The sequence below is a fragment of the Neofelis nebulosa genome, chromosome 4, assembly GCF_028018385.1.
Source record: "Neofelis nebulosa isolate mNeoNeb1 chromosome 4, mNeoNeb1.pri, whole genome shotgun sequence".
Classification (NCBI taxonomy): domain Eukaryota; kingdom Metazoa; phylum Chordata; class Mammalia; order Carnivora; family Felidae; genus Neofelis; species Neofelis nebulosa.
In genome coordinates, this window is record NC_080785.1 from 109,569,554 (window position 1) to 109,586,177 (window position 16,624).

Here is a 16,624-nt window from a genome sequence, read left to right on the forward strand (position 1 = left end):
ATAACAAGACGGCCTCCACCTGCGGGAACTGTATGGCCCTCTCCCACTACTCCATCACCTGGGTTTTTGACGGTTGGCTCCCTGCTGCTCAGATTTAAGGGGGAAGCTGCCTGGTCTCTTAGTCCTCTTCTCCATGGTGGCATCTCCTCTACCTGAGGAAAGTTTTCTCCATCGGGATGAGCCCCCAGGGCACTTATGAGTAGTGGGGACTATAGAGTCTCCACCTGTGGGAACAGTGCAGCCCTGCCCCACTGCTCCACTACCTGGGTTTTGGATGGGTGGGCCCCAAGTGCCTGGATTCAAGGTGGAACTAGCATTTTGTCCAAATACTGTGACAGTATTTTTTCCTCCTACAGCAGCAGCCATGCCATCACCACAGCGATTCCAGGTTTTCTGACCTAAAGTTGGAGCAGAAATGGTTCTTGGTACCCCGTTCAGTCCTGCCCCAAGGTTGAATGCTCCAGATGCCTGTGAATGAGTGGGGCCTGGGATGTACACACCACTGCCCATAGGGGCTGCAGGTCCCAAAAACACATGTTGGCCTGAAGTACTGTCAGCTAACAGTGAGACACCATCCCCGGTGCTGGGCATCCCCGTGGCAACTCCAAAGCCTGTTGTGGTAGATACGCCAATGGGCAGAATGCCTGGCTTGTCACTCGAGGCCAGCTGGATCCTGAGTGTAGTAATAGATGCAGAACCTGCCAAACCTGCCTTCACTGTGTTGTCTCTGGGGGGCTAGGCTACAAGAGCAGTTGGGCCCATAGCTTGTGTTGAGGCTACTGGTGTTCCTAACAGGTGAGAATTGTCAGGCTGCTGTCCATTATGATGCCCAATTGTGGGCTGAGAGGTGATTCCTGGGTCAGAGTGGTTGCAAATTGAGGTCTGTCCAATGGATGACTTTTTAGGTAAATGGATAGAGTCATGGGCCACCAGAGTGCTGCCATGGGTGGTGTGTTATCAGAACCATAAAGCACTGTGTTAAGTGGGAAATGGTTGTCCCTGGACTCAGGGGACGAACAGAAGATGGAAGCCTGAGATGGTGATGTAGTGTCCATGGCTTCACAGTTACAGGCCGAGTTGCAGTTTGCAGAGGGCTTGCCTACTGGAGTGGAGGTGACTCAGAATCCGTAAGGGACAAGCTAGTGGAAACAGCAACACTAGTGAGAAGGGCTGTCTTCTGATCTCCAGGTGGGCTGGTGAAAACTGGAGATTTTGCAGGGCACCTCTGCTTCAAACTGCAATGGCCCTGGGGAAATGAAGGAGCTCCCATTCTGGATTCTTGGGGAGATCTGAAAATAACAGCCTTTGAAAGGGGAGTGGTGTCCATGTGGAATACACCAGGACCTGAAGTAAGCTTGGAGGTAGATGTAGATACATTGGCTACGATGGTAGAAGCAAATGTCTTAGAACTGATGGGCTGGACAATTGAAACAGGGCTATGTGTGGAAGGATTTGGAAGAGGGGCGGGTAGGATAGGAGGGGGGGAATCTACACACATAGGCACTGGGGATTCTGTGTTGCAGGAGGGTGGCTGTAAGGAGGGGGTTGAGGTGTTAGGAAGTGTGGTGATGTCAGAAATAAGATATGTTACAGTAGCGACTGGCTGAAGAGGGCCTTCTTTCTTCACAGGAATTCCACAAATGAGATTGGAACTAAGATGAGGAACAAAACCAGCAGGAACAGCTGGAGAAGATTTAGAAACTATCTGTGCTGTCTCCTGACCAATGTTTGGTGTTAAAGATGGAGGGACAGAGGGAATCGGGGACTTGGCAGATTGGTCAGCCAAGTCATCAGTAGGAACAGGGACTTGCAAAGTGTGACTCTCCGAAAGCAGAGAGTTAGCAGTCTCTGAGGCAAGTAGGGATAAAGAAGTGGCAGGCTGAGCATCTGAGCAGTCTTCTTTGATCTCTCTTTTGTCTTCCAAGATCTTTTTCCTCTGACATTTGGTATTCTTCAAGGTGTCCAGGTTTTTGTCAATAGCTATGCAAGGAAACTTAGGAAGTGGGGGCAACTCGCCGTGGCCTCACAACTGGGGCGGTGGCAGTGGCCGAGAATGTGATGTGGATGTTTTCCATTTGCAGGGCCTACTGCTGGCAGATACGGGGGAAAAAGAGCTCCTTGATGAGATGCCTGAAGGCTCATTAGCCTATATCTCCTTCCTAGATAGGTATGATGTGTCCCCTATAGGCTGATGGTTTTCACCCAACACTTCCTTTGTTGATGTCTCCTGCAGTAAGGGGCAGCATGGGGTTGGGTCGCGGAGCACTGCAGCATCTGTGTCAGGCATGACATTTCCGGCTGGGCCATGTGAGGAGGTGACTACGTGGCCTTCAGGGCAGCAGTTCATCAGAGACTTCTGGGTGTTCTCCCTCAAACTGTCTCCTGGAGGATTAGGATGGAGGTCCAAAGGTGTGGGGCTGCACTGTGAGGAACTGAGAAGCCCACCGGTCTCCAGGGAACTAGATTTTAATGGTATGTCCCCAACATTATGGGGGACCCTGTTCCCACCATTCTGCCCTTTGGTCTCTACAAGATCCTCCATGTTTTTTCTAGGATCTTCTTGGACCTTCTCCTCCACCCCATATGGGCAAGAAAGTGGGAGGTGCCTGGATGGTACCGGCTCCACAGCTTCCTCTACCTTCTCAGATAGTGAATGTGGGAGAGTGAATTTGCGCCCCAGAGGAGGGATCCTTTTGGCTCTGGAGTGTCCAAACATCATGGAATTATGAGCAGACAGCACAGGTTTTTTCGGAGAGTTACTCCAGTTCACCAAGGGAAGGATCCCCAGAGGGGTACATGCGGCCTGCAGGATGGGGTACGGCCTCTTTGGCTGGATGTATAAACTAGCTGGTAAGGCCTATGATCCCGGTGGAATAGCCTGTGCCCAGAGCCCAGGGCAAGTGAAGGAGCAGCGGGGTGGTCCCCGCAAGGTTGTGGAACAGCATCACTGGAGAAGGTGGGGGAAAGGGCCGACCACGGCCAGACATCGGAAGGCGACGGGGTGGGAAACGAAACTTACAAAGCAGGTTGCCCATATTGGGCTGGTTGTGCCTCAAATGATTGTGAGATGGGAGTAAAAAAGCTGGAGAGCGCCTCCTGAGCTTCTGACTCCTTTCATAGTTAAGCAGGCACTGAGCCTGAGTGACTGAGCCGGGCCCTTGTGACGCCTCCCTGGAACATGGCACAAACAGGGGCGCGCATGTGCAGCATGGCAAGTGACCACAGCAAAGGGCAAAGGGCGAGGCCCCAAAGCCCCGCCCCTTAGCCTCCAGAGTCTGGGACTTCCTGCCAGCAGCTAGTTGCTGGTGTATAGATTTCCTGCTGCCTGTGGCTGTGGTATACAAGCAGCAGGGCCACTGCCTGGGGACTGTGGGGGGTGTGGTGGTAACTAATTGGCTTCTGCAGTAATTAGCAACTGTAAGACAAACACTTAGGAGCCATTGTAATTGTCTGCATTAGGAATACACCTGCTGTACAGATGTAATTAGCAATTTAAATAGTTCAGAAATTGCATGCCTCTTGCGTTTATACTCCCTGAAGTACTATTCATTAATGGGGGAAAAATTGCTAGAAAATGTCATTTGCATTGTCTTGCGTTAAGGGCTCTACATCAAAGCCTCCCTTGCTGCTTCATACTGAATAATTCTGAGCTGTGGCTTGTGGACCAACACAGCTGTAATTAGGCAATGATGCCTTTGTAAACATGTGGCACAAAATCTGACAGGAGTTTGTTTTGCTGTGAGGTATCTCCTTCATGATTTAAGCTATACATAAAATGAAGAAGAACTATAATAGAGGTAGAGGTAAAATAAGTAAATAAAGATTGCAACAGATATTGACTCTTTGTGGGCCATTGAAGTGATGGTTGAAAAGTTACATTGAAAGACTTTTCACAAAGTTTTAGTTCCTCATGTGATTTGAGCAATGAAGTTGATACAGATATGAATGAGTATGACTGGGGAGAATGGTCAAAATTATGATCTAAGGATTATGCTGATGGTAAAGTAGCTTTTGATGATATTTGTGGTATATAGTGAGAATTACATGTAATACATCAAGTCTACGATGAAAGTCTAAAACACAACTCAGGTGCACTCTATTTCAGAAATGCCTCAGTCAGAACTGACATCCCTGATTACCAAAAATTTGATTTATGCCATTCACATGGTTAAGTATATAGGTGGGTGTCTTCTGTTGTGGATCACAATTTCCAGTGTAAAAACATCAAGCAATAAAATGTCTGGTGGAGACTCTGGAACTTCAGAAGTTTTTAACTCAGTTAAGAATTCTTGAGAAATGAAAACAATAATTTGGGTAAAAAGAAAAAGAGAAATTTGTTATATTGTGGATATTAAATCTGGGAGAGATGATCAAACACAACAGAAGACCAATCAATATTCAAAGTGATATCAACTGGCTGAGATAAAAAATTAAGACACCAAAGATAAAACAAGCTTGAACTTATTTCAAAATGCAAGATGTGAATAAGATCTGAGGATCTTGGGGCGCCTGGGTGGCGCAGTCGGTTAAGCGTCCGACTTCAGCCAGGTCACGATCTCGCGGTCCGTGAGTTCGAGCCCCGCGTCAGGCTCTGGGCTGATGGCTCGGAGCCTGGAGCCTGTTTCCGATTCTGGGTCTCCCTCTCTCTCTGCCCCTCCCCCGTTCATGCTCTGTCTCTCTCTGTCCCAAAAATAAATAAAAAACGTTGAAAAAAAAATTAAAAAAAAAAAAGATCTGAGGATCTTTTTAAAAATATATGATCCTGGGGCGCCTGGGTGGCTCAGTCGGTTGAGCGGCCGACTTTGGCTCAGGTCACGATCTCGCCGTCAGTGGGTTCAAGCCCCGCGTCGGGCTCTGGGCTGATGGCTCAGAGCCTGGAGCCTGCTTCCAATTCTGTGTCTCCCTCTCTCTCTGCCCCTCCCCCATTCATGCTTTGTCTCTCTCTGTCTCAAAAATAAATAAACGTTAAAAAAAAAAAAAATTTAAAAATATATGATCCTAGTACAAAATCTTAGTGTGACATACCGGATGGAAGACAGTGAAGTTTTGAGGTGGATTAATAGAAATATAGTTTCCGTAAGGAAGGTGAATAATAGTTCCACTGAATTTTGCATTGCCTATGTTGTACACTACGATTCCACTTGGATGTTGTATTTTAAAATGGACACAAACTAGTTGGAAGATGTCAAAGAAATTTAAGCAGTTGGGGTGCCTGGGTGGCTCGGTAAGTTCAGCATCTGACTCTTGATTTTGGCTCAGGTTGTAATGCCCCTGATTTCGAATCCGAGAGACCACCAAGGAGCCGATACCGATGCAAACACATGGAGGTTTATTTGTAAGCTCAAGCTTGGGCCCAAGTATACCCAACACAGTGGAGCAGGGACTTGGACCACTAGGTTAAGTGGTATAGCAGTTTTATAGGGGCCAGTGGCCAATGAGATTGTAACACACACAGAAAGTTGCATAATCATGTCAGTCCACACGCAGGTGGCCAATTGAATTACAATTTACCCTATAGTAACTGTTTGAACTAGCCTATCACTCTTGTCAGAATTGGGGCGCAAGTTTGGCGGGCAAAAGGCAGGGTTTACGTTCTTTTGTGGTTAGGGGTTCCGCATTCCTATATGAGCCAGTTTCCAGTAAGGGTGTGCTCAGTGGCTTGACTTGGGTGGGGTTATACATGAGATGGTGGGTGTAGCACAAAATGGAGTTAGTCTTGCTCTGCTTGTCCAGGGGTAGGGGGTTTTTGTTAAATTCCTTGGGTTCCACAAGGTCATGATCTCACAATTTGTGAGTTCGAGCCCTGCACTGGGCTCTACACTGACAGTGCAAAGCCTGCTTGGGATTCTCTCTCCACCCTCTCTTTCTGCCTACCCACCACCCCCACTTGCTCTCTCTTTCTAAATAAATAAACAACAACAAAAAAAAGGTTAAGCAGCATGGAGCATCTGAAGCCATACCGTGTCTCAGGAAAAAAGGTTGATAAAATTTGTAATGCTACATCAGAAAAGATAACTTCTCTAATAGCTTCAGAACTGCCATATAGAAAGGTTAGAGAATTACATTGCATGGTCTCACCAGACAGACCGGGGATTACTACAGAAACGTTGCTTGATGATTTTAGCTTAACATCTAAAGAAAAGTTTAAAAATTGGAGGTGGTGGATAATAAGAATGGGTTGCCTTTTAGATTACATTTCTTTCCTGTAACTACTCTTTAGTAAAATCCTGTACTGTTAGGACACAGGATTTACGTTGTCTCCAATTATGGTAAAGCAAATGTAGGGAGGAATGTTCATTACCACCTATTGGTAAAAACACAGAAGTAAAACAGATTCAAGAGCATTTGTTTATTCTGAAGTTAGAATTTATGAGCAGACAAATAATATTTAGTGGTTATTTTAATAATGATACATTAAAATCTGTGAATGGAAATCATGTGTTTATATTATGCAAGCGCCGTTTCAATGGAAAAGTCCCTACTTTGAAATTAGCTTAAATGTAAATATAAAGAAAGGACAATTGTGTGATGTGTAAACGAATACATTAAACTGTAAAAATAAACAGTTAACATATGCATCGACCTTTAGGAAATAAAACAGGAATAGTGTTTTATCATACAAATATATTTGTGTATTTAATGTAATTTCTCATCATTTGCTTGTTTATAACATCACAAGAGCACAATATTTTTAAGCTAAAAAATCCTATATTTTAGGAACTATTGAAAGATTTTATAAGATGAGTGATGACATCACTAAACTTTAATTTTATACTTATGTACTTTTGGGGGTATAAAACAGACTAGTTTTGTGTTTATAATTAAATATGCTTATTGGGGTTATTGTCAGTGGAGATGATCTTTGGCAATTTTGCTGAAGTGTTGAATTATGGCATTAATGAGTTATTCTACATTCAACTGAAGATCCAGTAGATACATATAAAAATCTCTCATAAACACTTCTTTCATGTTTTCTGTTATGAATAATTTAGCAAGCACCTGCTATATGCCTGGAACCATTGTAGGGCTGGAGGATGGAACAGGCAATAGGAAAGGTATAGGCCCTTACTCCTGAGGCTTACAATGTATTTTGGGGAGGTAGGGTAGAGGTGAATATGCACTCTGGATAACAAGCCAACAGAATCATTTCAGATAAATGCGAATGTCTTAAAGGAAATAAAGCAGAGTCATTTATACTGCCCATCATAGAGCCGGAGCACTTGGATTGTGTGGCATGGGAAGGCCTTTCCTTACAAGGTGCTGGGTTGAAGAAGAGTTGCAAATTATCAGTCACCAGCTGTGCAAAAAGTCTGGGAGAAGAGCACTGCAGGCAGAATAAAAAGTTGATGTATAAGTTATATGCTGACAATAAACTTTCAGGTTCAAACAATTGTGAGGGAAAGAAAGAGTATACAGAATACAGAGTAGGACAAATGGTGGAAAAGTTTGGGAAGATAAGACAGTGGCGAGATCATGTAAAGTCTCATGGGTCAGTTAAAGAACTTGTACTTTATTCTAAGGCAAGGGGAAGTGTTTGGTTAGTCCTCAGTTAGGGAAGGGGTGGGTCAAATTCAGCAGCATCTTAATTTTTGTAAACAGGTTTTATTGAAATGCCACCACACACTTTTGTTTATCTTCGTGTATTATCTGCGGCTATTTTTTCATTAAAAAAAATTAATGTTTATTTATTATTCACAGACAAAGAGGGACAAACTGTGAGCAGGGGAGGGGCAGAGAGAGCGGGAGACACAGAATCTAAAGCAGGCTGCAGTCTCTCAGCTGTCAGCACAGAGCCCAACATGGGACTCAAACTCACAAACTGTAAGATCTTGACCTAAGCCGAAGTCGGTGGCTCAACCAACTGAGCCACCTTGGTGCCCCTATCTGTGGCTATTTTCATGCTACATGGCCGAGTTAGGTATTTGCAGTGAAGACTATATGATCCACATGGCCTAAAATATTTACTCTCTGATCCTTCACAAAAACGTATACCCATCCTTGAGGAGTCATAGCTTTTGTTTATTTTGGGCCATGAAATCTGTAGAGAAAAACTGTAGGGGGATATAAAAAGAAGTTAGGAGGCTATTAATATAGTCTAGGTGAAACGTGATTGTGTTTTAGACCAGGCTAGAAATGATGGAGGTGGGGAGATGGAAAGATGTAGGAGATGTTAAGGAACCAGAGCTAAAGATACTTGCTAATGGTTTACGTGTGGGTAAAATTAAGAGAGAAATCAAGAATAATTCCCAGAATTTTGGTTTGAGCACATGCATGGAAGGTGATTTAAATATAAAATTATCAATTATTTATAAAACTTTTAGGACTAAGATCATATTTTTACTGATAAACAGAAAAAAATAAAACAATTTTTTATGATATGAAGTAGCAAGTCCTGTCTGTTTATCTATCTATAAATCTATCTTTCATCATCATCATCTACCTACCATCTATCTATCTATAGTTAAAAATATGTTACCTTGGAGTTAGCTAAAACCTGCTTAGGCAAGTATTAGCTGAGGGTCTTGGACAAACTACTTCCCATCTCTGAGATGAATTTTTCAAAATTAATATTAAAACATGGGGCACTTGGGTGGCTCAGTCAGTTAAGCATCCGACTTTGGTTCAGGTCACGATCTCACATTTCTTGAGTTCGAGCCCCTTAGCACAGAGCCTGGAGCCTGCTTCGGATTCTGTGCCTTTCTCTCTCTCTGTCCCACCTCTGCTCATGCTCTGGTTCTCTCTCTCTCTCTCTGTCTCAAAAATAAATAAACGTTTAAAAAATTTAAAAATTTATGAATAATTATACAGAGACACCACATAATTGGTTTTTTTCCAGCTTTATTTTTTAAGTTTTAAAACTGGGGTAAATTACACATTCACTTTACCACTTTCACCATTTTTCAGTGTACAGTTCAGTGGCATTAAGTACATTCACACTTGTGTGCACGGTGGTGTGCACCACGATCCACCTCCAGAATATTTCTCATTTTCCAAAACTGAAACTGTACCTATTCAACAGTAATTCCCCGTACTTCCATCCCCCTAACCCCTGCCAACCACATTCTGCTTTCTGTCCCTATTAATTTGACCACCATTGGTACTTTAAATAAGTGGAATCATATGATATTTGTCCTTTTGTAATTAGCTTATTTTACTAAGCATAATATCCTTTTTTTTAAATGTAGTCTGAATCTTCTTTTTTTTAATTTTATTCATTTGTTTTGCCAAAGAGACAGAGAGACAGGAGGGGCAGAGAGAGAGAGAGAATCCCAAGCAGGCTCTGCACTGTCAGGGCAGAGCCTCATCAGGAGCCCAAACCCACAAACCGTGAGATCACGACTGAAGCCAAAATCAAGAGTTGGTCTCTTAACCAACTGAGCCCACCCAGGCCTCCCACTAAGCATACTATCTTAAGATTTACCCATGTGATATCATGTGTCAGAATCTCCTTCCTCTCTGAAGCTGAATAATAGTTGACCATATATACCATATTATGTTTTTCCATTTGCTATAAAATCAATGTTTGTGTCCCCCTGCTTCCAAATTCATATGTTGAAACCTAGTGTCCAATAAGATGGTATTTAGAAGTGGGGGCTTTGGGAAGTGAATGGGGTCATGATGGTGGAAATTTTACAGATGGGATTAGTGCTCTTTTTAAAAGAGGCCCCAGAGAGCCCCACATCTATGAACCAGGAAACAGGTTCTCACCAGACACTGAATCTGCCAGTGCCTTGATCTTAGACTTCCCAGCCTTCAGAGCCTTGCAAAATAAATTTAGGTTGTATATAAGCCACCCAGTCTATGGTATTTTTGTTAGAGAAGCTCAAACCCACTAAGATACCATTCATCTGTCAAGTTGCTTTCACCTTTTGACTATTGTATCTAATGCTGCTTTGCACCTGGATGTACAAACATCTGTCCAAGTTTGGCTTTCAATTCTTCTGAATGTACACCAAGAAGTGGAATTGCTCAGTTATATGGTAATTCTGTTTTCAGTGTTTTTTGAGGACCCACTATACTTTTTCCATAGTGCTACACCATTTCACATTTCTACCAATAGTGCACAGGGTTCCAATTTCTCCACATCCTTGCCAGCACTTGCTATTTCCTATTTTCTTTTCATAATAGCTATTTTCGTGTGTATGAAGTGGTATCTCCTTGTGATTTTGATGTGCACTTCTCTAATGATTAGCGACATTGACCTTTTTTTAAGTCCTTATTGGTCATTAGTATATCTTCATTTACTCAGAAATTTACTCAGTCCTTTGTCCATTTTTAAATTGGGTTGTTTGTTTTTCTGTTCTTTAGTTGTATTAGTTATTTATATATTCTTGATATTAACCACTTGAGCTACATGATTTGCAAATATTTTCTCCTATTCTTTGCGTTGTCTTTAAAAGACAGAGTTAGGGCACCTGGGTTGTTCACTTGGTTAAGCATCTGACTTCAGCTCAGGTCATGATCCAATGGTTTGTGGGTTTGAACCCCATCAGCTTCTGTGCTGGCAACACGGAGCCTGGAGCCTGCTTCAGATTCTGGGTTTCCCTCTCTCTCTGCCCTTCTCCTGCTCAAACTCTGTGTCTTTCTCTCTCAAAAATAAATAAACATTAAAACAAGGCAGAATTAAACCCTGTTGATAGTGTCCTTTTATGTATAAAATGTTTAATTTTGATGTAGTCAAATTTGTCTATTTTTTTTTACATTTGTTGCTTGTACTTTCGGTGTTATATACAAGAAATTATTGCTAAATCCAGTGTCACAAATATTTTGCCCTGTGTTTTCTTCTGAGAGTTTTATAGTTTCAGCACTTATGTTTAGGTCTTTGATCTACTTTCAGTTAATTTTTAGATACAATGTAAGGTGAGGGTCCAACATCATTCTTTGCATACAATTTTCCCAGTACCTTTTGTTGAAAATATTGTCCTATCCCCACTGTATGGTCTGAGCATCCTTGTCAAAAATCATATATATTTATATAATCATTTTTGGAAGGGATTATTTCTAGGCTCTGGATTCTCTTCCATTGATTTATGTGTCTGTCTTTATGTCAATACTGTACTCAAGGAAATCTGAATAAAGCATGGACTTTAGTACATAACAACTTACTAAATATTACTTTATTAATTATGATGATATACCATAATAACATAAAATGTTAACAATAGAAGATACTGGGTGTGGCATATATGAGAACTCTCTGCATTATCTTTACAACTTTCCTATAAACTTAAAGGTATTTTTTTTAAATATTTTTTAATGTTTAGTTATTTTTGAGAGAGAGACAGAGTGCGAGTGGGCGAGGGGCAGAGACAGAAGGAGATACAGAATCTGAAGCAGGCTCCAGGCTCTGAGCTATCAGTACAGAGCCCAATGAGGGGCTCAAACCCACGAACCATGGGATCATGACCCGAGCCAAATTCGGACACTTAACCGACGGAGCCAGCCAGATGCCCTTTTAAAGGTATTTTAATATAAAATGTTTACTTTAAAAATGATGCATGGAAGTCTAGCTTATTTAAGAGCTCAACAAATTTTGGCTCAAATTATAAAGATGTTTCTGTTATTTGATAATCTTGTTACTCTAGATCATTTCTATTACCACAATATTTGATTTCCTTTAATATAAACAATCCTGCAAGCATATTTTGGCCACCAAGATTCCACTTATTAAATGATTGTTATCTTCCTCAAATTATAATGAACTGGAAGAAAGAATGGTGTTTTGAATAAATGGGGCTCCTTCAGTTGAATATTCATTTAGAAGAAATATACATCTTGAATCCTACTGCACACCATACACAAAAATTAATTCCAGATGGGTTGCAGGTCAGATTTGTGAAAGATAAACATTATAGCTCTTAAAGAGAAATATAGAAAAAAATTGTTACCTTGTAGTCGGAAAAAAAAATTTTAATATTGCACAAAAGCATTAACAATGAAAGATAAATGGATGAATGGGAACATATTAAAATTAAGTACTGTTCATCAAGAAACATGATTCAGAAAATATAAAGGCGATATACAAGGTAAGAGTAGATACAATGAATATATCTGATAAAGCTGTCAGTATATTTAAAGGTACTTTACAGATAGCTATATAAAAGCTGACACATCAGTAGAACGCAAAATACATAAATAGGTTCTTTCTAAATGATGATAAACATATAAATATATGAACTGATGCCAACTTCATTAGTCATCCAGGAAAAGCACATAAAAGCCAAAATATAATAACACTACACACCCATGAGAATTGATGAAATGATATTGCAAACGAAGTTATGGAACACCAGAATTCTTATACAGTTGCTGATAGCAGTGTACCTACCATTGGGCAACAACTTTGGAAAAATACTTGGCAATATCTGTAAAGCTGAATATACTCATTCCTGATTCCACCCCTAGCTGTTATCCAACAGAAATGTATACATTTATTTACCAACAGATATATTCCTGAATGTTCATCACAGTCTTATTTGTAATAATCCCAAACAGGCAACTACTCAAGTACCAATCAAAAGTAGAACTGGGGTATTTTCACAGACTAAAATATAGAAAACAATAAGAATGAATGATATAATTACATGTAAAATATAATTACATGTAAAATATGAATGAATTTCAAACAGAATGTTGAATAATCTGAATGTAACCTCTCCAAAAGTACATGCTGTACGATTCTATTTGCATAAAATACAAAGTGAAGAAGATACAGTGGTTTATGATACTAGACATAATGATTATTTATGTGTGTTTTGTGCTAGGTGTTGACTGGAAAAGAACAAAATGAAGGGTCTTGAAGTTCTGGTAATTAATGTCTGCTTTTTTTATCTAGTTTCTGGTTACATGGCTGGATTCAGTTTGTAAAAAATCATTGAGTCCTACTTTTATGATTTTTCTACTTTTCTTTTTATACATTACTCTTCAATAAAGAAATTATATTTAAAATTGTTTCCCACAGCACTGAATAAAACATCAGAGTTTCCAGCTAACTGGGGAGCAATTGACCAGTGGAAAAGTTACCCATGTGCTAGTAAGGAAGGAAAATACAATTTTAAAATCTAATTTTAAAAAATACTCATAAAATTGTATATCTGACATGCCTCTATAATTCTCCCAAAGGATACAAAAATGTTCTTCAAAAGATTTTAGTCTTTATTCTTTCCTTTTTTATCACTGTTACTCCTTTTCTTTTTTTTTTTTTTTTTTTTCTTTTTTTTTTTAAATTTTTTTTTTTCAACGTTTTTTATTTATTTTTGGGACAGAGAGAGACAGAGCATGAACGGGGGAGGGGCAGAGAGAGAGGGAGACCCAGAATCGGAAACAGGCTCCAGGCTCCGAGCCATCAGCCCAGAGCCTGACGCGGGGCTCGAACTCACGGACCGCGAGATCGTGACCTGGCTGAAGTCGGACGCTTAACCGACTGCGCCACCCAGGCGCCCCACTGTTACTCCTTTTCTAACACTCAATTTCAGAAACCGTTCTAGAAAAACAAAACAAAACGAAAACATTTAAATCCTGGAAGATCAGCAATTTTCCATTAAGAAATTGTTATTTTTGATCAGGAATTATTATACCAGCTCTTAAAATTTTATGTAAAATATAGATTCCAACTGCTGAAATACTATAAATTAACTGATCTCTAGAATAGAAATCATTTGCTTCTTTTTGCCCTATGCTCTTACCATGTTGGAATATCCAGATTGTTTAAATAATTATATAATTAGTGATTTATTTAGTGGCATGTTGTCTTTAACTGCTTTTTATATGGAAAAACTTACGCTTTTTACTTGAAAGGATACATTGTTTCTTTGTGAAACTAGTATTTTGTAATATTACTCTTTTGTCTAAGTTAAAGAAGGAAGATGTAAGATATCAATCAATTTTTGCAGTACTCATCAATTATCAACCAGGAGCCTAAAGTATGCTAAAAACACGAAGGCATACTAAATAAGGATACACTTCATACCGTGTTTCAGTACCTTTTACTAATAGTGGACAGGACAAACAAGGTAATGCATAATAATGAGAACACAGGCTAGAGCTAAACTGGAACTTAAAGGCAATATATTTAGCTGCAGTTCAGAAAAGAAGAAATTAGGGTTAAAATCAGTGGTGTTCAAATTTGCACATTAGAATCATGTAGGAAGCTTTTAGAAGCTTTTATGTGTGATGATGGAGGAAGCTGCCTACCAGTAATGACTAAGTATCTCCTATTAGCCTAGTCATCCCACAGATAAGAACTATAAATTCTAGATAAAATAAAATATAATAAGAAAACACTGGAGATTGACTAAAGAGAGCAGAGAAGGGAATTGACAATTGAAAGAAGTAACTGTCCCTGAGAAAGTTTATTATTTCACAGCTTTACCCTATCCTATGAGATTGCTAGAACTTGGATAGTGGCTAAAGTCATCTTACTGGCTTGAAAAAGCATAGAACAGAGTTCAAGGCAAACACAACAGCTGAAAAATGAGGGGAGAGGGTCTTAAAAGAGAAGCAGTCAGGGAAGGGAAGCCCTGAATTATCTGCATAAACTCTTGCAAAAAAGTTTGATGTCTGAACTATGCATGGTAGATTCCAAGTGGCGCAGATAAGTAAAGAAGAAAAATTAAATTGAGATTTCAGCAGATGTCTAATGCAGGGGACATAAAAGTTTTCTGTTTGAGGAGTACCTGGGTGGGTTAGTCAGTTAAGTGTCTGACTCTTGGTTTTGGCTCAGGTCATGATCTCACAATTCATGAGTTCAAGCCCCATGTCAAGCTTCGAACTGAGAGCATGGAGCCTTCTTGGGATTCTCTCTCCCCCCATCTCTCTGCCCCTCTCCTGCTCACAGTCTCTCTCTGGAAGTAAATAAACTTAAAAAAAAAAGTTTTCTGTTTGAAACCAAGTTAATAACATTCTAAAAAAAATAGAAATCTCTTCACAGGAGCATAACAGAATCCAGAATCTACATATTATTGACGTTATATTATTGACCATGTCAAAAATTAATACACACATGAAGAAACATTAAAATGTTACCAGTACTAAAGAAAGTATACAATACTGCACATACGGCAATAAGCTAACCAAGATTTACTTAAAATAGCTTATTAATTGTGCTCATGGACATAAAGGAAAATATGCAGATAATAATTGAAGAGACAGGAAATCTCATTAGAAAGATAGAAACTATGAAAAAAACCAAATAGGAAAACTAAAGCTGAAAAAAATATAGTGTCTGAGATGAAATGTTAAATGTATGGGATTGCCAGGAGATTGAATCTAAGAGAAGAGTCGGTAAGAAACTTTTTACTTTGATACAATCTCATTTGTCTATTTTTGATTTTGTAGCCTGTGCTTTGGAAGTCATATTTTAAAAATTATTGCCCAGACAAATGTCATGAAGCTTTTCCCCTATGTTTTCTTCTAGTAGTTTTACAGTTGCAAGTCTTTTGTACAGCAAAGGAAACAATCAACAGAGTGAGGTGACAAGTTAATGAATGGGAGAAATTATTTGCAAACCATACATCTGATAAAAGGTTAATACCCAAATCGTATAAGGAACTCAACACCATAGCAAGAAAACAAATAACACGATTTAAAAAATGGGCAAGAGACCTGAATAGACATCTTTCAACAGATGACCAACAGGTGTATGAAAACTATTCAACATCACTAATTATCAGAGGATTGAAAATCAAAACCACAGTGAGATATCACTTCATACCTATTAGAGTAGGTATTATCAAAAAGACAAGAGATAACAAGGGTTGGCAAAGATGTGGGGAAAAGGGAGTTCTTGTGCACTGTTGGTGGTAATGTAAGTTGATAAAGCCATTATAGAAATCAGTATGGAATTTCCTCAAAAAATGAAAAATATAACTACCATGTGATCCAATGATGCCACTTATAGGTATATATATGAAGGAAATGCTAATGGATACAAAGTTTCTTTTTGTACCCACTCCATGAATATACTGAACCCACTGAATTTTAGGTTTTAAATGGGAGAATTTTTACCCCAATAAAGATGTTTTTAAAAACACACTAAATACAAGCAATTAGCCAGTGGAAGCCTTGAATAAACACAGGTAGAGAAACAATGTACAGCAAAAGATATAGTTACCGTCAGCAGTATGAGGAAATAAAATGTAAGCCAAACTGAAGCGAAGTCATATGGATGCTGATTTGTCAAGATGAGCGTTTCAGAGGCATCACTAGGAGAGTGGCTGCTTGGGCTTTAGAGCTGTTTTTCCTTATTGCACAGTCATATAGGATGTTACCATTCTATGAAAATTAATTGTGGGGTTACAGTTGAGACTTCTTAGTCTTTATATACTTGTAGTCAACTTTAATTACGGTTGTCAAGTTGTCAACAGGCAACTTGAACTTGTCTGTTTCTCACAACCAGAAGACATTGCCAAAATCCCCGTGTTCTGGCTTTTTCCCATTTCATAGATAGTGGAAACCAAAATTTCTGGTTGATTTTTACAGAATATCATTCAAATAGTAGATAAAAATGAAGTTGGCATTGTTTTCAGTTTACTTGTTGCAGAATAACTTTAAGATAGTAGATAAAAATTATTTGTCATTTAAGCCTAATTTAAGAAAAGCTTAAAGAAAGAAGGTAATTATTCCC

General features: G+C 39.6%; 1 protein-coding gene across 1 annotated transcript in view; it reads right to left on the reverse strand.

Moving 5' to 3' along the window:
* Nucleotides 1-429: 429 nt before the first annotated feature.
* The window catches only part of LOC131508579 (nuclear pore-associated protein 1-like), a 38,908-nt gene continuing 22,713 nt past the window's right edge, over nucleotides 430-16,624 (reverse strand). Inside the window, exons 3-4 of the mRNA XM_058723564.1 lie at nucleotides 2,149-2,857; nucleotides 430-2,022 (exon numbers count right to left, since the gene is read on the reverse strand). Of these exons, the coding sequence (XP_058579547.1) occupies nucleotides 1,100-2,022; nucleotides 2,149-2,857 (1,632 nt within the window). The 3' untranslated portion in view covers nucleotides 430-1,099. The remainder of the gene's footprint in view (nucleotides 2,023-2,148; nucleotides 2,858-16,624) is intronic.